The following is a 23225-nucleotide window of genomic DNA, read 5'->3' as shown; positions in this document are numbered from 1 at the left end:
GCAGTAGACAGCAAATGCGTCGATTGTCAGGGCGAAGCAGGGCGAGGAAATTCGATTGAGATTGGGAGGGTGGTGCGCTCAGAGTGGAGGTGAGGTGGGAAGGGATCAAGCTGTCCAATGACCATGACGTCAGACAAAATGGGCCAATGGAGCCTTCTCAAACGGGAAGGCCATGCAACGAGTCGAGAGTCAAAATTCCATTCAAGTTCAGTCTGTTGGCGGGAACAGGCAGGCGCAGCAACGAGGCAATCGGTCGATTTTGTTTGATCTTATGGCTTCTGGGCCTTCTCGTTTCCCTATATATTTCATTGTTGCCCCATAGCTTAACTAGGTAGGTAGGTAGGCATCTATTGTTTGGCGCCTGTTCTGTTGGAAGTCCTGTACATTGTATTTTTGTTCATCCCTTTTCTTTTTTTTTCACTTCTTCTTGAGTGGTGGCCAAACATGGATACGCCAACCAAACGGTTTTGGCAAGAGACAGAGTAAAATCACCGGGTTCAATGCCACTTTACCCATCAAAAATATTGGAATGGGAAAGTAGAGGGAATATATAAAACCCAACCTAGAAGCAGAATGTCTGCTCCTTTGGAGTTATCAAGCCGATTTAATTGATCACATAGTAGGTAATTTAATCCTCATGTCATTCGAGGTTGGTTCGCCGTCCCATCTTGACAACAGAGGGCTGCGCCTCCTGTCCCCAGAGAATCAAGGCGCCGTTGTGGATCCAACCCGAGCAAGGAAAAGCATGGCAAGCGGAGAGCTTGCGCGATGCGCTTACCGCATAATACTGTAGGCTGCCCAAGGTGATCAATCTACTCCGCACCTAGTCTTGGTTCCGTAATAGTGCCGTCAAGACGTTGATCGGTGTACGTGATGCTGCGCGCTGCAAATGACTACTATAGCGTGCGCGTGCGCATCCCCCTGAATGGATATGTACGATTGATAATAGCGTATAAAAGCCACTAACTTCCTACTATTTTTACTTGCTCTCGCTGATGATCCCGGGGCAAGATAGCCGACAGGTCAAAAATATTTCCATGATACTACCCAAAGGTAGCTTAGGTATACTTACTTTGAAACTCTGCTACCTACCGCGTAAATTTAGCTATGCGCCAAATCGAACAATTATTTAATCATCCTGGTGTCGCTACTGTATAAGTTTTGTTTTTGTCTGTTTATTCAGCTGAGCTGAGAACCCGTGGGTCCTCGGCCGTTTTGGCGATCGGGTATCAGCATCGATGATGACGTTGTGAATTGAGTGGCAATGGTGGCATCCATCCTTACCTGTCCCCCCACTCCCATGAGAAAATTCAAATACGCGGTGTTACATCTACGAAGTACCTACTGTAGTATAGCCACGGCATACCTGCCCAGAAATGGCAACATCAACATGGCGATGTTTTTTTTTATGGACAGCTACTCATGCTGTGGGATAAAATCAGGAAATACTTTCCTCACCTATATGGCTGCCTATGCTGTTTATTTACCGTAGTAACATAGAATTTCTGCTTTCCCACATAGACAAACAGTAGTTAATTAAATTATTGCAACAAGCAACACGTCGGCCGCGGACGTGTTGGAATTGTTGCTTCGCCTGCCCTACTTTTCCCAGGCACGAACATACAATCTGCTCAAGGCCTGGCGGACTCTCACTGCGCGATGTGGGGGTCCAAAATGGCTTTCGTGGCTGTGGGTTTCTCGGGCCCTTTTTCCCGTGATTTCACCTCCAGGATGCAGGGTTTAACCAGTACATATTGACTTTTTTTCTTCTTCTCTTCTCTTCGGTGCCATCCCTCCCAGCCATTCCCTGGAAACAGTGCAAGCGGGTTGGTCGCAACAACCTTGCGACTGACGGAATTCGCAAAAGGACAGGAGCAATCGGACTGAGCCGTCCGTCCCATCTCTTGACGACAGGCAGGGTTTTTGGGTTTGGGTTGGGTTCCACAGCTCATGACTCGTGTCTGGCTGGACCCTGGTTTTGATCATATATTTGATATCACTGTCAAACCAGGCACTTTCCAACAAAATCAGGAATCGATCCGCAGGCGCGCGCACACACACACACACACACACACACACACACACACACACAGAGTTCGCGATTGCTGCTGACCTCTCAGCCTCGTGAGGATCGGCAAGCGTCATTCACTGGTCTCGTCCAATTACTGTACCTCTAAAGAGAGAGAGAAAAAAGCGTGGCTGCACTGACAACCATGCCACACGCTTCGGGCCGCGCTTCTGCACAAAGTCCGTTGGCAGGATTCGGGATTCGACGGCTTTTTTCGGTTTTTGATCAGCGCCGCAATGTGTGATGTTCTCGGCTCCAAAGACGCGCCGGGCAAAAGCCGTGGATTTGACAGGTTGCCTGTGACTTGGGCATCCAAATTAATTTGGGCAGCCTGCATTGAAGGAACCGACGTTGGTCGAAACTGGTTGCCTGCCGTGATTTTAAACGTACCCGGTATTGTCAGTTTATTGTTCCTGTAAGGTAATATTTTATAAATCCTCACTTGTCCGGGGAGGTGGTATTTTACCTTGTACACCTACCTCACTTACCCTTGTTCATGCCTTGCAAACAAGGTCAGCCAATGCATCCTCCACCACAACCCACTGACGGCAGTTGGGACTTTTGCCAACCGGAAGTTGGGATGGATCTTTTACTTGGCACGTGGTTAACGACTCATGCTCACCGGTGCATTCTGGAACAAGAAAAATCCCCGTCACCTTGATTCTCTACTCTACAGGTAGGTAGGTAGGTAGGTAGGTACCTACCAGTTACATACCTACCTAAGCAGGTAGGTTCTTTTGAGTTTTCCTCTTCCACCATCAGCTAACACGAATCTGCGCACGCCAGACTTGCGAAAACGACGATATTAACCACGTTAGGTGCTAATGCAGTCGGCAAACCCATCGTTGGTTCTCCAGCGTATGTGCCATCCAACGTTTTCAAATTGAGGTAGATCAAAATAAAACAGAATTTATGTACAGATTAATGCTTCTCAGGGCTGGCACAGACTTACACTCTGTTATTGCTGTGGGGCCGCCTCACACCGAGAGATAAAGGGGTCCATTTTACGGTTGCTTTTATGGAGTTTTCTTTGTTATACTATGGTACTATCTTGTTGCGGAATTTTTACGCCGCAGAGATGGATTCCCACGGTATTTGCGTGCTACTGACATACTATGTATAGCCCGCCTATCTAATTTGAATGTGAGCCCGCTAAACACGGCGGAAAAAAAAAACTCCCATGTTATGCCAAGCAACGAGTTGCCTGTATTCATAGCCGTTGACATCGCCAGGCGTACACGGTACAACCTAGAACGTTTTGTGCTATACGCCACCTTGACCTGGATACTGAGGGGAGCTACAACCAAGGACGTTGATATTCTGTGACCTGTGCCAGCTTTTAGGATTCTGTTTCTCTGGGGTATCCATGCATCTGGGACAATTTACAGAGCACCACAACGATCAGACGACCAATACGGCCTTGTTTCTGCGTTAGTAGTTCGGCTCGATCGTTCTTTGGTTGCCATGCATGAGACTCGACAACTCCAGTGGCGCAAAGCAGCCATGCTGTTTGGTGAACCATGGCTAATTGCTCAGATGGTTAGCTTGGATGTAACACAGCGGGTCCCGGATGTTCTGACGTACCTGTTGATCTTATGGTCCTGGTATACACATTAGTAGCTACGATTAACCTGCGTGTGCCACCGAGCAAGCATGCAACCGTGCCTTTCACGTCGGACCATACGATGGTGGAGCTGTTAACAAGGCTGGATATACTTCGTATTGTACCAACAAGGGGCTTGTTGCAGTCGGCCCAACTTGTGCCCTTGACAAACTAAACTATTCACCATCTTGCCAGGCTGCTACTTTGGGTTATTTTTGTATCCAATCATGCTACCGAGAACATTTAGAATGTCAAGTCAGCCTTTGTCAATAGAGACCGGCCGTGCGTGATCTAAATATCAAATGACAGCATTATATGTTCGTGGGACTATGAGTCATTTATCTGGGTGAATGGGTTTGCACCGAGTGGCACCTTGATATATATATACTCATCGTTACCTGAAAATCCAATTTTCACCATCCACTTTGGCTTTGCACTTGAAAAGTAATGGGTTGTGTCATGATATAAGTGTATATTGATGAGTATTAGAGGAAGCACTGACTGCAGTACATAACGAGCCGGATCGGTCAACGAGTGCCATGCAGATGGTTGAGTAGATAGATAGATATACTCCAGTAACATTCCGGGTACAATTTGAGTTCATGACGCGGTGATTTTTCTTTTTTTTTTCTTTTTTTTTGGAAATTGAGAGAGGTGGGAAAATAAGCAAAAAGAACAAAAGCCAACCAAGCAAGTCTAGGCAAAGCTTATGTGATTTTAGAGTCTCAACGGCCCCACACAGGAGCTAGTACTGTCATCACTCATCACAGGGTTGATAGTTTCTTATCCGACAGACTTTATCCGTATAATTGGTCACTTTTTACTAGACTGTAAGCCAGCCCATATACAACTGCCTGTACCAGAACAGAAAAAAAGAAAATAAAAATCAGACCATATAACGGAACTGCCTACGCATCCTCTCCAAGCGCTGATCATCCGAATCGCCGAGCTTCTCCACGGCAGCCGTCTGCTGTGCAACGTCTGCCTGCGTTTCCCAGGCCGCTTCACCCTCGTCGAGCTTCTTGTTGAGGTTCTGAAGGATCAGGCGAAAGACCCAGCAGCCGACGGCGGTGATGACGAACATGACAAGCACGATGGCGTAGCTGAGGCGGTACCCGTTGGCCTTAAGGTTCCACACGTACGAGCCGGCCACGTTGCCCAGCTGCGAGAAGGCGTTGACCAGGGCTAAAGCGACGGCACGCTTGGCGGGTGGACGGGGGAAAGAGGAGCTGATCCACGAGTAAAAGACTATAAAGCCGGCATAGGATGATGCCTGGAGGAATAGGGCCACGTAGCGGCCAGCCGTGTTGTCAGTTGCCATCGATATGACGAAACCAATGATGCCCACAAAGACAGGGCCGACGATGTGCCAGAACTGGAGTTACACGGTGGGCATTGTCAGCATCTGTTCCCGACTTCTCTCGTTGAAAAACAATAAGAAAAACAGGGAAACCAAAGCGAATGTACTTTGGAGTCTGAAAGTGGTATACCTTTTCCTGAGTCTTGTCAGAGTGCCATGCATTGATGAGGGACACGATGCAGGAGAAAGCCCATGGGGGTGAGCTCATGAGCAAAGTGGGAACGTAATCGAACCCGAGGGTGCCAGTCAGACTGGGGAAGAATGCGTTGAAGGACAGGCCAATAACGTAGCAAGTGAAGATGATGCACATCCTGTTGTGGAAAATAGGGGGGGTTAGCATGTCATGGACAGGGCAGGAAGCATATTATGCTGTAACCCACAAGTAGACCTTGAAGTCCTTGAGCGTCATGATCAGGCCATCGAACATGCCCTGCTCGGCCGAATCCACGTCGGCTTCTCCTACATCCTCCGTCATACGCAACTGAGCAACATGACGTTCCTCCTCAGTGAAACCCTTCGAGTTGTGCGGGAGATCAGGCAGGATGAACATGGCACTGATTGCTATCAGCATAGTAATGGCACCCTCGACTTTTTTTTTTTTTGCTGATTAGTATTGGGCTCGGATTATAGTGTGATTGTGCTTGTGAACTTACTCCAGAATAGCCATCTCCAAGCAGAGTGCCCGAGAACGCTGTTTTACGTTGTGCGAATTTTAGCAAAGGTGGCCGGATCGTGAGAGAAGACGTCAGTTCAGTTCAGATCCATACCCATGCATGTTGGACAAGACACCGGCACCAACGAGGGCCGAAAACGCGTTGCTGATGAGGTTTCCACAGAAGAGAATGGCGTTCCTCAGGGCCAGTTCCTTGCGGGTGTACCATTTGCTGAGCAGCAGAAGCGCGCCGGGCAGGAATGCAGCTTCAACAAAGCCGAGAAAGAATCGAATGACCACCATGTGTGCAAAGGTCTGGGCGTTACCCGAGAGAGTGGATATAAGCCCCCAAAGAAGCATTGCACAGGCAATGTACAAGGACGGCCTTTCGATACGGTTGATGAAGATATTTGAAGGAACTGGCCAAGGAGTACTCAAGTAAGCCTGCTGATCGAGGTGTTTTTCACTTTCACGTTGGGTCGTTGGGCAGATGCATACCCTGCATAAGAATATATCCCACGTAGAGAATAGAAAGACATGTTGCATATTGGTTGTACTCGAGGTTGAGATCCTTCTCAAGCGTTCCGAGACGGGCTGCCGCAATGTTGTTGCGCTTTGTAGCGGGATCTCAGAGTTAGCTGCGTAGGGATGTTATGAGCCACCATGATAGGGAACCGAGCCTCGGCAAATCTTACATCGAGGTAGTTCATGATGTAGATCAATACAAACAACGAACACCGGAGATCCAGCTGTTTTACACATATTTCTACGTTAGTCTTTTATCCCCTTGATCCACTTGCAGGCAACATTAAGCATGGAGTGACTGCACTGACCTTTCGCTTCATGGACTTTTCTACCACAGCACGCCGCGAAGGGTCCATGACGAGTCCTTCACCATGCCCTCCTGAGAGGCAGTTGGCACCGGGGTCAACGTGGCCCATCTCCTTAGCCTCCGGAGTTGACATGCTGGCGTAGTATGATTAACGGGTCGAGACAAGTATGTACCACGTTCAACCGTATATTGATTGGCGGATGTTACGCAGCGATCTGACCAGACTAAGTAAGATGAGGAAAATCTGCGGGATGCCGATCAGGATCGCGTGATGAGAGTATAAAAAGATAGAGTTTGCTTTCTGTCATATATATAATACTACTGACGATGATAGCTCTTACCGGTATGCTTCGTGGGCTGTCACAGGAGCCAATAGAGAGCGATCATAGCAGAAAAACATGGGGCTCTCGCTAAAATGGGCTCCATCGGTGTGGTTTGTGAAGTTTTTTCCTTTTTTTTTCTGGATCATCAACCCACCGTCAGCCAAGAAGCTGCAAGTAACCCTCCTTGAATCCGCACGATTTTTTATTTTTTTTTTCATTTTTTCTTCATAGTTCTGGAGTGCCGATCCAATGCTGGGGGCCGGGATACTGGAGTTGAACTCCGTGGAATATGCGTAGTGGGAACCGCAATTCGACTCGAACAGGGCTAGCCCAGGGTAAGGGGCCTGTAAACGACTCACTTTGTCGAACTTGGCGCGGACAAAGTCGGGAGTAATGCGCCTGGTAATGCCAGTCGGTCGGAACGGCGAAGGGCTCTAGACACCGCAACGTCGCCTCCACCCCCGTCTGAACCGGGCCGGCCGTTTTCATTGGCTACACCGGGAGTCTTGAACCAGAAAATCAAGGCAAGGTCGTTGATTCATTTACGCGGTAAGCCCGTCTCAAGTGCTGCAGCCGAAATACGTACTATTGTACCGACAATTCTTTTCTCAGCTTTCGGGGCAAACCTGAAAGCGCTAAAAGCGAACGCGTGGCAAAAAGGCGACAGTCTGGGTACATCAGAATGCAGCAACATCACTTTTGAATCGAATGTCCTCTGCATCAAGTACCTAGGTTTGAAAAAAAATTACAAAGATTAACTGCACTCTTATTACTGCTACTACTGGTGCAGTAGAGTCGGGGCGAGCTTGGGGGACGAGAGGGGGCGGGTGGGCCATCGATAGCGCTGTTGCTCCTCCAGTTGGAGAAGCGGGGATGAGGAGTGCGGGCGATGGAGAAATGTCCGTAGGAAAGAAAGCGCAAGGGTGCTGGGGGAAACAAATCGCTCGCACTTCGTAAGCTTTTTCTTTATTATAGAACCCTTTGCTTTACGGTACGCTACACTTTTCTTTTTCTTTTTGGAATCGTTTGCTTCCAGACAACTAGGTAGGTAATTACCAACCTACCTAGTCAACTCATGCACAAAAATCAAAATCAAAGGATTTTTGGACCGACCATGCACACTACAGAAGACTCGTGCCTTGCACAGGGGTAGAATGAGATAGAGCTAGTCTAGTAATCAGGTGGAAAGAAGGCTCCTATGCAGTGTATGTATGTGCTCTTGCTCTGTACCTTTCTTATGCGGCTTTGGCAGGAATGGTAAAAACAAGCATATGCCTAGCACTGGTGCCGTTCTGCCGAGAGCTTGGGGTCACAGAAACATCAGCTATGAGAAGATCAGCGTGAGACATCTCAGTTGCTTTTGCGGAGACTCCACCTTGATTTACCAACCTCAGGCAGGAATACTACTCCGCACGTAGTACCTACGTCTAGTACATACCTAGGTACAGTACTAAACACGGCAAATTAATTTAAGCATCGTCCCATTAGCAGCAGCCTCAAAGCTCAGAGCTTGCTTGGCAAACTTTGGTAAGGTTGTTCGGGGGGCTGCCTAAGAAGGTCCGAATCGCGTTAGCTTTGGCCGTGCTGTGCCGCTCCAAATACGTTTCGCGCGTCATTACGAGTGATCGTCGGTGCATTACTCCGCCCGCCATCAATCAATCAATGCATTCATCATCTGCTGTTTGATTCCTTATTCACTTCATTTCTTGATTGCTCCTTCTCCATCTCATCCACCCAACCACAACGCAACCGCGGCTGTTGCCATTGAGAGGAGAGATCATCGTGACACAGAGCAAGCAATCAGGACACAAGCTAGTTCCGTCAAGGCAGGTCCTCGGAACACGGCGTCATCCAAATTATCCTTTCCCCGACTTTGCACCACCCCAACCTCTGTTACCCGCCAAGCTTATCAGTCCCAACCTAGGGATTCAAGTTCAAGTACCTTACTCTTTCACCGGTACTACTATCCTTTACGTACGGTACCTACGGTACTTTGCCTAACCTAGGCCCCTACCCTACTCACCTACCATTACCGGTAGTGGTAATTGCCGGAAGGACAGACAAGGCTCCCCTCACCAATGGCATCCCCGGCCGCAGATCCACGCGTGGACGACACTCGGAGCCACGGCCATGCTGGCCGCTCTGCAGCTAATGAGTCCACCCCACTGCTGGCTAGACAGGACGAGGAGTCGAGATCCTCGCAGCCTGCCCTCTGGGAGAAAATAAAAGCCTGGAGGCGCGACCGGGCAGTTCTCGCCGCCCTGTTGCTTCTTGTCGCTGTTGCTTTAGTCGTCACCATAGTTGTGCTTGCTGGTAAGCCTCAACCGTACCCCTTATTCTTATTTCAAGTAGCATCGCGCTGTTTACCTATCACCATGCTTTTCCATCCATACCACCTCCATCTTCCTCGCTATTGTTCACATTCTGCCGCACTCGTGACACTCAACCACCACAACCGTTCTCTAAGCATCCACTAACACCACCTGCCCATGTGGCCCGGACAGTCAACCCACGTGGCAGCAGCATGAATTCCTCAGGCGCCCTTTGCCTGACGCCCGCGTGCGTTCACGCCGCCTCCGAATTCCTATATAACCTCTCGCCAAAGTATCAACAGCTTGATGCCTGCACCAACTTTGACGAGATGGTCTGTGGCGGGTGGCGGCAGGTTCATAGCTTGAGGAGTGACCAAGGTCTGGCCAATGCCCTCTCCTTGATGAGTGACAATGGCCAGACCCTGTTGCGCACCATCCTCGAGAGCCCCTATCCTGACCAGTCGACACACTCCAACTTCTCTCCCAGGAACCTCGCCGTCGACCCCGCAGATATTGATCGTGAGAACTTTAATCAGCTGCAGCGAGCCTACAACTCATGCATGGCTGTCGACGAGCTCAAGAAAGTCGGCATAGAGCCCATCCAGGTGGTTCTTTCCGAGGTCTCGTCCACAATCAAGGATACCAAGGACCTTTCTGATACTATCCTCTACATGGAGAAGCTTGGAATTCCTCACTTTGAGAACCTGGGCGCTTCCGCCGACGACAAAGATCCCAATGTCATCGTGATATCTGCCTCGCCACGTACTGCTCCTGGTCTCTCCTCAAAAGCCTACTATTCCGACGACAGTGTTGTATCAGCCTACCAAGACGCCATGCAGCAGGTCTTGAAGTCTGTTCTTCCCAATGCTACAACGGAAGCTAAAGGTCTTGCGGAGTCCATCGTCAAGCTGGAGAAGGATATTGCCGCTATCACCCCGAGTTTGTCTCAGCTTCGAGATGTCACCAAGACTTACAATGTAATGTCGCTTCAAGACACTGCCAAACTTGCCCCGCAACTTGGCATCGACAAGGTTTTGAAGGCTCTGGCTCCGTCCAACTACACGATTGACCGCATGATTACTGCCTATCCTGAATTCTTGGGCAACGTCTCCCAAATCTTGAGCTCCACCAAGGCTGAAACAGTCAAGGGTTTCTTGCAGTGGAAAGTTATTCAGGCTCTGGCGAGCGCCGTCGATGCCCCAGAGCTCAAGCCCTTGACCCAATTTAACAACAAGCTAGGTGGTAGAGTAAGCACAGTCCTCACATGAACACGTATTTCTACCGTGTTTCTCGTATCGACATGACTGACAAACTTATAGGACCCTGACGCGACCCCTGAACGGTACAGGACGTGCCTCTCTGCTGTCGACTCTGGGCTCGGCTGGACCTTGTCACGCTTCTATGTCGAAGCTGCTTTCTCTGCGAAGGCCAAAGATCTCGGAAATCAGGTCATCCTTGATATCAAGGATGTCTTTAGTGGAAGGATCGACGCTGCCGATTGGATGGACAAGGATGCTCAGAAAGTCGCCAAGGAGAAGGTCAAGAACATTGTGCAGAAGATAGGCTATCCGGAGCAGTCACCCAACATCACGAACCCGCAGGCACTCAAGGACTACTACGCTTCTCTGAGCCTTGGTTCCAGCCACTTCAACAACACACTGGAGTTCCAACGCTTCGAGGTTAGAGAGAGCTGGGCCCAGCTCGGTAAACCCACCGACAAGAGCACGTGGGGAATGACTGCATCCACAGTCAATGCCTACTACAACCCCCCGTACAATGAGATTGTGTTCCCGGCTGCCATCATGCAATTCCCTCTGTTTGGGGAAGGCCTCCCCAATTACATCAACTACGCCGGCTTCGGCGCTGTCGCTGGTCATGAGCTGAGCCATGCGTTTGACAACAACGGCCGACTCTACGATCTCAACGGTTACTTGAAAGATTGGTGGTCCAACAAGACGATTGAGGAGTTCACGAAGCGGGCGGATTGCTTTGTCAAGGAGTATAGCAACTTTACAGTCCAAGGCACCAACGGCACCATCCACGTCAATGGTGAGCAGACATTGGGAGAGAATATTGCCGATGCTGGAGGTCTCTCGGCCGCATTCTCGGCGTGGCAAGCTCGCACCAAGGACACACCTGACCCGCACCTGCCTGGACTCGAGTTCTTTACTAAGGAGCAGCTTTTCTATGTTGCTTTTGGCAATGTTTGGTAGGTCAACTCGCACTACGGACCCAAGCTGGGACGCGACAGACTCGCATCAGACTGCTAACCGATACCTTGTTTCCAGGTGCTCCAAATACACTCCAGAGGCCCTCACTCAACGCGTTATTGGTGATGAACATTCGCCAAACATGTGGCGCATTATGGGCACCGCCATGATGAACTCGCGCGGTTTCAAACAGGCCTACAACTGCCCCATCAAGGAGCCTACATGCGAGATTTGGTGAGGCGAGTTCGTTTGATATGAGGTATTGGAAAAGAAACGGTCCTTTGTTCTAATGTGGCCCTATCCACGACCCCAGGCAGTGTAAACCTGAGGTCGAGTATGTCATTTAATTTATTATTACAATTCTTGTCTTTACCAAGTAACAGAATACAAGTCATTGGATAGGCAATACGTCTCAAGCCGTTATCATTATGTGACTACTGACTGTATAAGGTGCTTCGCTGTGTCACGAATATGAGACTAGATGCAAGGCACCTGTCATACGATCCCCTCGCGAGTTGAGAAGTTTGTTTAAATGACATAAATTGGCTTTTTCATTTATTCTAATTTCGTCAGAAATAACGCCCGCTAGTTTACATGTATCGCCGCCAGTATCAAGTCTCAATATACTACAGTACTAATACTAAGTCGTGATATAGAAGTCATGCCAACAAGTTCCGGTCGCGGTGAAATGCTCAAGTAGATAAGATATATATGTCATAGACCCGCATCATTTATCTGGTAGACCAAGCTGCCAAATCAGATCTCAAAATTGCTCTCTCAGTATACGCTGCCACGGAGACTCTTGTCCTCCTTTTCGGCTTGAGTCAGAGTTCTGCCGAGAGGTTGGCCCTCTTCTGGCTCGGCGTCGACCTCGACCTCGTCGCCATCCCAGTCCTGGGCGGTCCTGTTATGGTCGCTGTCAGAAGTCTCGTTGTCCTGCTTCTCTTGCAGATCTGGATCGCTGTGGTCGTGATCGTGCTGATGGTGGTCGCAGTGCGGCGCATCCCCGAGCCTGTTGGCATAAGCACCGCGGCCCATGATGCTTCGGTCGCGCTTGTCACCATTTTTGGTTTCCTTGGTGCTATTAGTCCCATTTCCAATCGTAGTCGCAGTGGCGGCCGCAGAGTCGATGCTTGCCTTGCCGTGATGACAACAGGGCTTGACAGCATCGGCTGCTCCGTCTACTGTGGATGCCCCGGCCTTGGTTCGTGGGTCCATAGTAACCGTCGCGGACAGATTGGAACTCTTCTGTGACTGGAGCTTAGCACGGGCAATGCGGCTGCGGGCCGTCTCATCCTCCGATGAGTCGGCGTCGCTGGTGTGGCCGCTATAAGTACCGCCAAAATCACGACCGACGTGCAGGAATGGCGGTTTGTTGTTGGGCGACTCAACCTGCGAGCGTAGACGAACATCCACCGAGATAAAAGACGGCGTGCCATCGGGCGAGCTGACAACCTCATCACGTGCGCGATCAATGTCAATGGCCGGCTCTATCACAAGAGGGGTCCCGCTCGCATCTGCGGCTGATGCATCTCCGCTACCACCCGATTGAAAGCGGCGAGGTGCGTTGGGTCTCCGGCTGACGATCGATGTGGACGATATGGAAGTCGAAGAAGAGCTTGTCAAGAGCTTCTTCTTGTTGAGGTATACGTCGGCTTCAGAGGCCGTCGAGCCAGGCTCCTCTGTCCCATTCTTGACCGATTCCTGGCCGGAGTGAACACTGGTGGCTGGCGTTGGGTTATCGTACACGTTGGTGCCGTCCTGCTGGATGAGGTCTGCCAATGCTGATCGGATCTTGAAGTTTTTGTCGTGGTTGCAGCCGTCCGGGCACCCGCCCCAACGGCGAGGTGATGTGGTTGAGGACGATGGTGCCGTAGACTTGACGCTAGTGCTGCCGTTGATGCTCCTGGCCGCGACTACAGCGCTGCCACTTGTGGCATCTTTCGCCTCCACCCTCTCCTTCTCCTTTTCCTTCTGGTGCTGAGCACGCTCTCTACGCAGCTCCGACCAGGTTCGAAGCTTGTTCTCGAGGTCGTACTTTCCAGTGCCTTCTCTCTGGCGCATGATGAGAAACTCGCAGTGGTTCACATTGCGTAGATCCTCAAAGTACTCGACGCTAAAGTGGTACCATTTCATGAGGAAGACTCGTGACATGAGACCGTGAGTCACGAGGACACAGACGCTCGCGAAGTCTTCATCGCCAAACTGGCGCCACAAGCTCTCGTTGAAACCGCTGACACGGTCGTAGGCGTCTGCAGCACTCTCGCCGTTTGGGATGCGGTAGAAGAAGTGGCCATAGTCGGCGCGCTCCTGCCACATGCGCTCCATTTCGGCGCTACATGGCTGGAAGTTGCCAAAGTCCTGCTCGCGTAGCCTCGGCTCCTCGTACACCTTGATCTTCTCCCGCTTGAAGGGTGACGGGTCGGGCTCGTCGGCGGTCAGAGTGGCTAGGATGCCCTCGGTAGTTTCTCGGGTTCGGCGATAGGGGGAGGTGAAGAATTGTAGCGTGTCATCGGCGCGCAGCAAGGAACGCAGGCGACGTCCGGCTTCGTAGGCTTGCTGCCAGCCATCCTGGGTCAGTTTCACACGGTGGTCGGGAATCGTCTGGTGTATCTCGCGCTTCTTGTTTCCTTCCGACTGAGCGTGCCTGATAAGAATGATGAGGCGGGGCTTTGCCATGGTGGATGTGCGCCGCAACGTCGATGGCGCTCGCTGCTTTCAGATGCTCCAATTAAATCTGTGAAATATTGACGTCAGCCACGGGGGTTCAACAGGGAACTGAATGCAAGAGGCACGCGAGCGGTCCACTGGGCGGTTGGCTTAGTACTGTAGTGCTTACATTGTGATGGGCTGCCCGGGCTTGTGTGGCAGTTCCCGAAAGTTGAAACGGATAAAGCGGTGACCTCCGGCTTTGTCGTGTACGTGGTAAAAGTAAAGGCAGACTTGGTGTATCAAAGAGTCGGCTTCCCGCAAAATAGAGAGAGGGGAGGGGGCGGATGCTCTTCTTCTTGTGTAATTAAAAGCAAAAAGCAAAAACAACCAACGGGCAAGACGGAATCGTTCGAGTGCAAGTTAGTTGTTGGGTATGCAGCCAAGGAAGCGAGCGGATGTAGTCGCTTGATTGATTGCTAATAGACTCTGTTGGTGTGGTGCCACTTGCGAGGAGCAACGAGTAACAGAGCACGCTTTCAGCTAGCTACGCCTGCCTCGTCGGTCCACAGCATGTACGACGAAACGGTCAGATGTCGTCTAAATTCGTCGAGGTGTTTGCCTGTTTGTAAACCTAATGCTACTGGCTCGGTTGAAAATTATACGAATCTTGGACCCCTGAGTACAGTAATTGCGTGCGCGTGCGGTATGGTAAAGCAGGACGGCTTTTTTTCATCTGTGAAACATGGAATGGGATTTTCTTTTTTTCTGACTTTCCCTTTTTTTTTTAAGCAAGTCAAGCAAATAATGCTTTTGCCCCTCCATGGAACCCCTACCCCGTTACCCCTTCCTTGTCTTGAGTGCGAATCACATTGCTACGGTAGATATGCGACTACCTAGCTTGGGAAGGAGCTCCACTGGCCGATAACCGGAACTGTGCCAAAAGAACGGCGCAAGAGAAACAAAGCAGGGAGCGAAGTACTCTCTCAAGTCTCTCTATATTCTTGCCGTTGCCACTGGATTCCGGGAACACGGTACTGGATGCCTGTCTAATGTAGGCACAGCCACCTTATGTACCCCTCAAAAACACCTAGGCAGGACAAGGGCAGCCGTTTTATTTCCATATCCTTCGTTCTTAACAAAACACACACATGGACAATTGCAGTGGGCCAGGTTGAGTGATGTACATACCGTAGGAAACACCTTGGACACCTCATTACTAAGTTCCTAAGAGTTCGCACGCAGTACTGATGATGCACTTCTATATAGTAGACTGCTGTAGTACTTTGTTGAATGCTACGTACAGATTGGAAACTGTTCCCCTGCGTAACTGCGACAAGTATCAACCACATTGGTGGTGACCATATTGTAGATCCCTGTCCCGAACCGTCGGCTGCCTGCCGCCCGAAGTCCCCTGAACCAAGGATGGGCTCCATTAATGGCTTGGCCTCCACTAGCTATCCTGGGCGGCAGGCGAATTTTTAGAGTTGTCGGGGCCTTGCCATTTGTAACAAACGTCCCGCGCGAGGCTCCCTGTCGTTTTGTTTTTGGGTTGCCTCTGGGCTTTTTTTTTTTTTTTTTAATCACTACCGCACCACCATCTATGCGCCCCAATTGTCCGTTAATAGCCGCTGTCCCCATTCACTATCACGCCATTCTGCAGGGTGGCAGCACCTACAAGGCCGCCAATTGTGACCATTGCACGTGCATCTTGCACCAAAGACTCCCAACCAATACATTTAGCATCCTTCCTTGTGGCCAGCCTGACACGCGCCTTGCCGCCCTCCTGAGGTCTTGTTGGTACTTTGCCGCGACCAAAGCTTGCTAGGGCTCCACTACCACCACCCCCCAGACCTGGCCTTGTGCGCCCATGACATGGATGACATGACATGATAGTTGCGCTTGTCGAAAGGTCTAGAACAACCCACATCACACCGGCCGGCGGCAACCCCCAGAAAGGCGACGCGCATTCCGGGACTCGCGCAGCAAGGGACCGCAAAACATTTCCCTCCTGATAAAAGATTATACGCGTGCGCGCTTTTGCATCACGTTCTTCGCCCCACGCACTGCGCGTGTGTGTGATCGATCACGCAAAGCAAAACCAACAAACAAAAAAGAAAATTTTGTCTCTCAGACACCCAGAAATTTAACCCACAATGTCTGGCGAGGGTCCGGAAAGCATCCCGACGTCGGCCGACCCGCGCTCCAAGCGACCGACCAAGAAGCGCGCCCTGACACCGGTCTCGGAGCAGGCGGCGAACCTCGACGCCCTCTTTGCCAAGCCCGACCAGGAGATACGCTTCCCGACCGGCGGCGACAAGAAGCCTAGGCTCGCCGCTCCCCCAGAGATCGTCACCAATGTCCAGGGCTCCAGCGCCGGTGCCGGCTCCGGAGAGTTTCACGTCTACAAGGCCAGTAGGAGGCGCGAGAATGAGCGCCTCAGGGTCATGGACGAGGAGCTGAAGAAGGAGCAGGAGAAGCAAGAGTTTGAGAGGAAAAGGGCGGAGAATGAGTCCAAGGACGACGAAAAGACGAGGAAGAATAGGGAAAAAAGGGAAAAGAAAAAGGCCGCAAAGCTTCGGGCTATCCAGGCCGACAAGTCAAAGTCGAATACAGAGGTGGCCAAGGCTGCGAAAAGTGGTGGCGCTGGTAGCGGTGACGGTGATGGTGACGGCAAAAAGGACGGCTCCGACTCTGGTCTGCAGCACATCAGTGCCGTCATGGCGGCGGCCGCAGAGACGGCCAGAGCCGAGGCCAGCAATGGGAACGGCACTCCAGGCTCTGCTCAGACTCCCGGTATAGTGATACACGACGATGACTGAAATAGTTTGATGCCCTTGAGACGTTGATCGCATTTACAGCATGCTCCAGGAAGCACAGGCCATGAGGGAATTCTATCACTAAACAGTGGCCTTTAGTCTACCTTGAAACTCCAGCATCGGCACATACCAGTCAAACACAATGGGTTGTCAGCTTCCAGCACATCCTCCTCCTAATTCTTTTTTTCTTTTTCCAAAGTAGTCTGAGCAACCGAGGACGAGCTTCATGCCAAATCCGAACCGAGTTTTTCATGGGGAAACGCGCTGTTTCTTAATCTAAAAATGTCTAATCATCGCCTCCAGTCATACCGGTTCCGACTCCCGGCTGTGCCTTCTTTGCGCTGCAAATATCATCGACTCTCAGGAGCAGACATGCGGCCTAATTGCTAGTCAGTACGTGCTTGTCATATGTTGGATAGGGTGTAAATATAGAAAAATAATCATGTCAGTAATAATAAGCCATCGCATAAACTAGGCTTACCTCGATTGCGGTCTTCATGCTCTGCACCTTGATGGCCTCGGGCTCCCAGACGCCGTACTCCTTCATGTCAGCCAGGCCACCAGTGTCGCCGTTGATGCCCCAGGAGCTCTTGCCCTCTGCGTGCTTGGCGCGCAGATCGGTAAGGACTCGCACAGGACTGGCGCCGGCATTCTGTACCAGGGTGCGGGGGATGACCTCGAGCGCCTCGGCCACCGCGCGGTATGGCCATTGCTGAACGCCCTCGATGCTCTTTGCAAGCTGACCCAGACGGACAGAGACGGCCATCTCGGTGGCACCACCACCTGGTGACAGGCGCGGGTGGAACATGACGTTGCGAGCCACGCCCATGGCATCCTGTAGGTTGCGCTCAACCTCATTGAGGATGTCTTTTGAAGGACCGCGGAGAAGCACTGTGCATGCCTTGGGGGTGTTGCACTTGGTCAGGAAGGTGAAGTACTCGTCGCCAATCTTCTCGATCTCGAAGAGGCCGCACTGTGTTCCCACGTCCGACTCTTGCAGATCCTCCACCCGGTTGACAATCGTGGCCCCCGTTGCCCTCGCTATACGGTTGTTGTCTGTCTTGCGCACACGCCTCAGTGCGGTGACGTTGGCCTTCATGAAGTAGTGCTGTGCCAAATCGGAGACACCCTTCTCGGTAATCACCAGATCGGGCTTGAGTTCCAGGATGTGCTTGCACATGGCCTCGACCTGCTCCTCCTCGATCTGAAGAATCCTGTTCCAGTCCTCCTCCTTGGTAATCTCGATCTGCGTCTGAGACTCGCCCTTCTTGTACTCCAGCGGGCAGTCAAGTAGTATGATGCGGGGATTCTCGATGCGCCTGCGCATCTTGGGATGCGTAATGTCCTTATTGAGCATGACACCGTCCAAGACCCTGCTGTCCTCAATCTCGCCTCCAGGAACCTTCTCGATACGCGCATACCGCTTGATGTCCACCTCCCGCTTTCCAGTGCCCGCCTCCCAGGTTACGGTGCGGACTGCCTTCAGCGCCAGACTGCACATGAGTTTAGACCATCTTGACACGAACTTTGTGCCGATGGAAGAGGATATCAGCTGGTACATGGCTTCATCATCATTGATATCTATCGGTGTTGAGATCTCGTCGATGATCTCCAGGGCATCCTTGAGGGCGCGCTTGAAGGCCGAGATGATAACAACAGGGTGGATGTTGCGCTCCAGCTGAGGCAGGGCCTGGGCGAGAATTTCACCGCCGAGAATGATGACGGATGTTGTACCATCACCGACCTCCTCGTCCTGTGTCCGGCTCAGCTCGATCATACTCTTGGCAGCGGGGTGCGATACCTCGATCTCTCGCAAGATGGCGTGGCCGTCGTTGGTGAGGACGATGCCGCCCATGGGGTCGAGTAGCATCTTGAGCATGGCCTTGGGGCCCAGGCATGATCGGATAATGTCGGCAACACTATGTGAATGGGTGTTGGTCTTTGGTCAGCTTGGGTTTGTTTGCTTTTCGCGGTGTGGCAGGAGCAAGGAGGGGACTCGGGGGGGCCGCGACGATCTCACATTTTTGCTGCAGCAATGTTTGACAGTTGTGCTTTCCTCCCGGTCTGCCTCTCACCACCACTCTGGGTGTCTGTGAGTAGCCTTTTGTCAGTCACCAACCATGTTGCGAAAATGCGACTGCGGAGTTGTATCAAGGCGTACTCATCACCACAACTGGAGCCTGCATTTTGAAGAGGCCGAGGTGGGGGTAAGGACCCTAGAGCGGCCGATTAAAAAAAGTAAATGGGCGCCTGGCAAGTCAAGTAAAAGACCGGTTTGCGAACTTGTACCGGATCTTTCAAAAGTCGCAGACGGCTTGTTCTGTGTTTTTTGCGCAGGTCGCAATTTTGACGTTGCAACCAAAATGTCGGGCGAAAAAAAAAAAAAATCCTGAGCTCTTGGAAAGCCGCTGCACGTCAAATTGAGCTCCTTCGACAAAGCTCCAAACGCGGCGGCGACGAACAAGCGGTTTGCTGCTTCAAGGTGGGGGTGGGGAACAGTGATTCTCCGAGCTCCGGTGTGATCCTGGCTATCAACCGACTCCATTGTTTGTTTGTTATCCTTCCATCGCGATGGGAGAATTTCGTTTTCAGATGTAAATAGAGTCTTACTGACTAGATTCCTATACATTGAATAGCGTTTAATCTACAGGCCTCACGGACACCCGGATTATTCGATGCCAGAGGCGCCACAGCTGCACAATACCAGCGCAAGCTCCAGATCCTACCCCATTAGGACTGAGCTTGGTGCAGGGTAGGTAAGTTACCAAAGCCGAACTACTCATTCCTTACGTTGAGTAATGGAATGTGTCGGTCGGTGACATAGTCCAAAGTAGTGCATTTTCCGGACATGAGATTTGTATATTATTTCTATGGGAAGAGGGCTCTTTATTATTGTTATGAGCTGTTGGAGCACACTAATCGTTGCTGCTGAACTATCAGCACCGCGAGACATTGTTCCACGATGTGCTTACAAGGTTGGCAAGGACTAAGCAATTGGCGGAACTTCAATCTCGACAAGATACAACAGCAGTAGCTCCGGAGCAGATGCATACTATCAATGGATCCATCCTATTATCAAGCACTTTGTAAGCCATCACAAGCTGTGGTACGTACAGTGAAACTCTCGGATGGGAAATATGTAAATATTCACTCTACAGCACCTAGTCTAAGGGTATTTCAACCGCTGATCCACGCTGTCCGACTTACACAAAAGACACCAAGATGTTATCAGTATGTGATACAAGTTACCAAAAAGTCAAAGAATGTACAGAGTATACACTGCACAAAACTTTCAGGTTCGACAACATAAACATATCTGACAGACATCCGGCCCAGGAACACAGACTAAGATCTACAGAGTATCACGAAAATTCTCAGCAAGTTTTTGCAGCATACTTGCCAGAACATGCAGTGATACATAGAGACCCTTCCAGACTCATGTCCTCTCAGGGTCGATCTTTACTCCAGCGGTGATACAACAAAATAAACAACACTTGGCCGTGGTACCTTTTAGTGTACCGGCATACCCTTGTGGTATGTTCTCTGAATCCAAGAGTGTCTCATTTCACCCACCAGAACTCGGCCGCTGGGCTTGTGCAGCCGTCAACTGTCTTCAAAGGATGTCCAACGATATCAGCACTCAACTTTCACATGGAAAGTCCCGGTAGTAGGGGTACCGACCCCATATCGGCCACGGCTGTCACACTGGTAACACTGTATACGGTTGCTCGACATAATTAGGGACATATATGCGCCATATATATACTCTAGTATAGGGAGAGCACGGGGGTGAATACATATCACATTGGGTGACCATTTATCCGTGAAACCTGGACGAACGGATCTCACCCAAGCCCGATACCAAAGGCATTGGCTTATGCCGAAAGTATCCGAATACATTCTTATCTCACCAAGGGCCACTTAGTATTTGCGCGAGCTTCAAAGACAGCGATTGATTATCTCTGATTGGTGGACATGGGCACTGCCAGGATATCACGTTGGTATTTTGTCAGAATAAGCCAGTCAAGAACATCGAACAAACAGTCCGTTGAGGGCAATCGAGCATGTCATTTCCCATGTAAAGACATCATCAAAGCACGGAGTCGGCAGGCAGCGGAGAGACTTCCCTCCGGTATGGCCGGCGGTCAAGTACCTCCGAGACCTCCCTGCATGTTCGTACGCGTATCACTCGTCGTGTTGCAGATCGTGTTTCTTTGGGCCAGGCTCCCAGGACCCTAGAAGAAAGGAAGAAAACGTGGTCAGAATTCCTTCCATGCTCACCGACGCACACCGTAATCGAACCCTTGCCTAGCGTGCCTCTGCTTACAACGCCTTCGTTTCTTTGTCGATCTTTGGGTCCTTCCGGCTAGTGTCATGTAAGCAAGGCACAATGAGATTAACGCGCACCTCACTCTCGTCACATGAGTCTGGGCTCAGAAAGGGGGGTATATCCCTGAGATGTTATATGTAGGGAGCAAGAGAAAATGGGCAAAAAAACACGTTGCGGGCCAATCGATTTCACCATGCGGCATTGTGATATCCAAGGAAAGCCCAAACCAGATTCGTGAAAGCATGGCACGGGTTGTCGGACATCTTGAGTTTGAGACTGGACCGTACCAGAACATTGGAAATAAACCAATAACAACATACCTCGCTTGACTGACGCCCTTGACAAACAGTAAGCACAGCAATTCACTAAGCCCTCGTGGCAACATATCTCCGATGGGACGTTTCGGTGTAATTTTGTTGGGGCAAAAAAGGCAAACTCGCATTCTATGCCATGATGAAAAGTCCATAGTGTTGGGACCTTGCATAATAACAAGAGAGATGAGGTCACACCCAAGGGCCGTCGGTATGAGGTACAAGAGGTCGACACGATCCACCGCTCGGGCTGTAGAAAATCCATAACTAGATATGGTGTAGCCACACGAGAGAAGTAGAGACTCTGGTGCAAGATGCTCAAGCAACACAGGCCAGAGCTTGTCCTACCCGGGACCGAGGGTGTGGTTGGGAACCCTCCACGACGATGTTTAGAAGGGTCTGACTGTGCCGCACAACTTTTTTTTTCGTCGGGTCCAGAATCCACAGATAACATTAGAAACAGGCCAGGCAGGCAGGTATTTTAGTCGCCGAGAGCATAATTGGCCACATCCGGCAGTATTGGATGAAGACAAATTCCAGCCAAGAACTCACCCCATAAAGCAGCTGGGTAAGCAAACAGCTGGAAGATTGCGCATGGCAACAGGGGTCATCCGACAGAGCGGTTGGTTCAGCCTTTCCAAAAGGCGACAGGGTTCAGCTGTGGTCAATAGAACTCAGGATGCAGAGATTTTCCCAGACTGAGGTATTCGCTCCAGTGTGACGCCAGCTGCATGAGGTGAGCGATAGCATCGTCGGGAAACCATACTGCTTCTGGTTGAGGGTGCATGAGGCTCACACAGCAGGCACCCGCCGGATAACGAATGGGTGCACTCGGATACTTCGTCAGTTCAGTGTTCGGATATGATCATTATCCTGTGTGGTCACATTGGCTACTGCTCTCTCAGGGTAATATTCTGTGTCCTTGTCTTCTGTTGATGTCCATTCACATACTGTTTAATCCTTGCGTTCGAGGTGAGTCGTGATCATCCATCGTCTCGTGCAGCCAACATTTGCTCTGTTGGGACGTCGGTACGATGATGTTGGGTCTCTAGTTGCTTGTGGTAATGCTATTTCGGAAAAGCCTAGAGAACCCTGGCTTTACTAAAATGCGGGGATGACAGTGGATGATGGAGCCTAATGCCAAGTCCTAAACCTGGATGGAGGGCGGCAACATTCGCCCCTCCCAAGATATTTTCGGAAAGAACCTAATACAACAGATATACTTTTAGAAGCAATGCATTGTGCATTGAAGAAAAAGAGAATAAAAAAGAAATCTTGGAAGCTGGTGGAAGGAATTAAAATCTCGCCAACTATCTACAGGAGACTCGTACGGCAAATAAGGGCAAACAAATAGCCAGTGTTTCGTGGTTTTTGTGAAAGAATAATATGAAGTCTCTACCTTTGACACCATGAGCACTTGACATAAACTTGGGCATCGCATCCTCCACTCCACTTAGCCTGCACGCAAGTGGGGTAAACTTTTGGCTCAGTATCACCAATTGAGTGCCCGATTCCAACCCTAGTAGAACTAACAAAAAGTTCTTTGAGTCGGCAACGCCTGCGAAGGAAATTATATATAAAGGGTTTTGTAGGCTAACAGATGTTTACCACAGCACGCTGATTGGTCTGTCGATTACCTGTTATAGGAGCCACGACGACGGGAGTCGCGATGAAGGCCGTGACGGGAGCTATGACCAGAGCCATCATTTGAGTGGTTATCGCCACCAAAATGAGTTTCGCAAAACGTATAACAACC

At 50.6% G+C, this 23225-nt stretch overlaps 8 protein-coding genes across 8 annotated transcripts; 3 read left to right on the top strand and 5 right to left on the bottom strand.

Annotated features, from left to right (window-relative positions):
* Positions 1–1759: 1759 nt before the first annotated feature.
* On the top strand, positions 1760–3257 carry MGG_16144 (uncharacterized protein). The gene has a single exon (XM_003709299.1). The coding sequence runs from the start codon at positions 2305–2307 to the stop codon at positions 2485–2487; it is 183 nt and encodes a 60-aa protein (XP_003709347.1). The 5' UTR covers positions 1760–2304; the 3' UTR covers positions 2488–3257.
* A 1088-nt stretch (positions 3258–4345) lies between these two features.
* MGG_06644 (tartrate transporter) lies at positions 4346–7552 on the bottom strand. Its single transcript, XM_003709298.1, has 8 exons — positions 6517–7552; positions 6379–6432; positions 6182–6296; positions 5799–6102; positions 5685–5722; positions 5412–5619; positions 5162–5342; positions 4346–5046 (listed from the first exon to the last, which is right to left on the bottom strand). Exons 1-8 carry the CDS (start codon positions 6646–6648, stop codon positions 4558–4560), a joined length of 1521 nt encoding a protein of 506 aa, XP_003709346.1. The 5' UTR covers positions 6649–7552; the 3' UTR covers positions 4346–4557.
* Positions 7553–8311: 759 nt separating this feature from the next.
* Positions 8312–11766, top strand: MGG_06643 (uncharacterized protein). Its single transcript, XM_003709297.1, has 4 exons — positions 8312–9151; positions 9343–10397; positions 10470–11359; positions 11439–11766. Exons 1-4 carry the CDS (start codon positions 8917–8919, stop codon positions 11596–11598), a joined length of 2340 nt encoding a protein of 779 aa, XP_003709345.1. The 5' UTR covers positions 8312–8916; the 3' UTR covers positions 11599–11766.
* A 98-nt stretch (positions 11767–11864) lies between these two features.
* MGG_06642 (phosphoglycerate mutase family domain-containing protein) lies at positions 11865–14835 on the bottom strand. The gene is made up of 2 exons (XM_003709296.1): positions 14200–14835; positions 11865–14097 (listed from the first exon to the last, which is right to left on the bottom strand). The coding sequence occupies exon 2, from the start codon at positions 14037–14039 to the stop codon at positions 12138–12140; it is 1902 nt and encodes a 633-aa protein (XP_003709344.1). The 5' UTR covers positions 14040–14097; positions 14200–14835; the 3' UTR covers positions 11865–12137.
* A 401-nt stretch (positions 14836–15236) lies between these two features.
* On the bottom strand, positions 15237–16222 carry MGG_16143 (uncharacterized protein; the record flags this gene model as incomplete). Its single annotated transcript, XM_003709295.1, has 3 exons — positions 15688–16222; positions 15314–15542; positions 15237–15256 (listed from the first exon to the last, which is right to left on the bottom strand). Exons 1-3 carry the CDS (start codon positions 15937–15939, stop codon positions 15237–15239), a joined length of 501 nt encoding a protein of 166 aa, XP_003709343.1. The 5' UTR covers positions 15940–16222.
* Positions 15940–19938, top strand: MGG_06640 (uncharacterized protein). Its single transcript, XM_003709293.1, has one exon. It carries the CDS (start codon positions 16166–16168, stop codon positions 16829–16831), a length of 666 nt encoding a protein of 221 aa, XP_003709341.1. The 5' UTR covers positions 15940–16165; the 3' UTR covers positions 16832–19938.
* On the bottom strand, positions 16837–19450 carry MGG_06639 (T-complex protein 1 subunit gamma). The gene is made up of 4 exons (XM_003709294.1): positions 18990–19450; positions 18849–18918; positions 17310–18747; positions 16837–17207 (listed from the first exon to the last, which is right to left on the bottom strand). Exons 1-4 carry the CDS (start codon positions 19012–19014, stop codon positions 17115–17117), a joined length of 1626 nt encoding a protein of 541 aa, XP_003709342.1. The 5' UTR covers positions 19015–19450; the 3' UTR covers positions 16837–17114.
* A 1035-nt stretch (positions 19939–20973) lies between the features above and the next one.
* Positions 20974–21421, bottom strand: MGG_16142 (uncharacterized protein; the record flags this gene model as incomplete). The annotated part of the gene is made up of 3 exons (XM_003709292.1): positions 20974–21063; positions 21156–21194; positions 21386–21421. 3 exons carry the CDS (start codon positions 21419–21421, stop codon positions 20974–20976), a joined length of 165 nt encoding a protein of 54 aa, XP_003709340.1.
* Positions 21422–23225: the final 1804 nt, after the last annotated feature.

This window comes from Pyricularia oryzae, chromosome 1 (assembly GCF_000002495.2).
Source record: "Pyricularia oryzae 70-15 chromosome 1, whole genome shotgun sequence".
Classification (NCBI taxonomy): Eukaryota; Fungi; Ascomycota; class Sordariomycetes; order Magnaporthales; family Pyriculariaceae; genus Pyricularia; species Pyricularia oryzae.
Note: the sequence above shows the minus strand (reverse complement) of the source record. Positions and strands in the feature narration are given on the sequence as shown.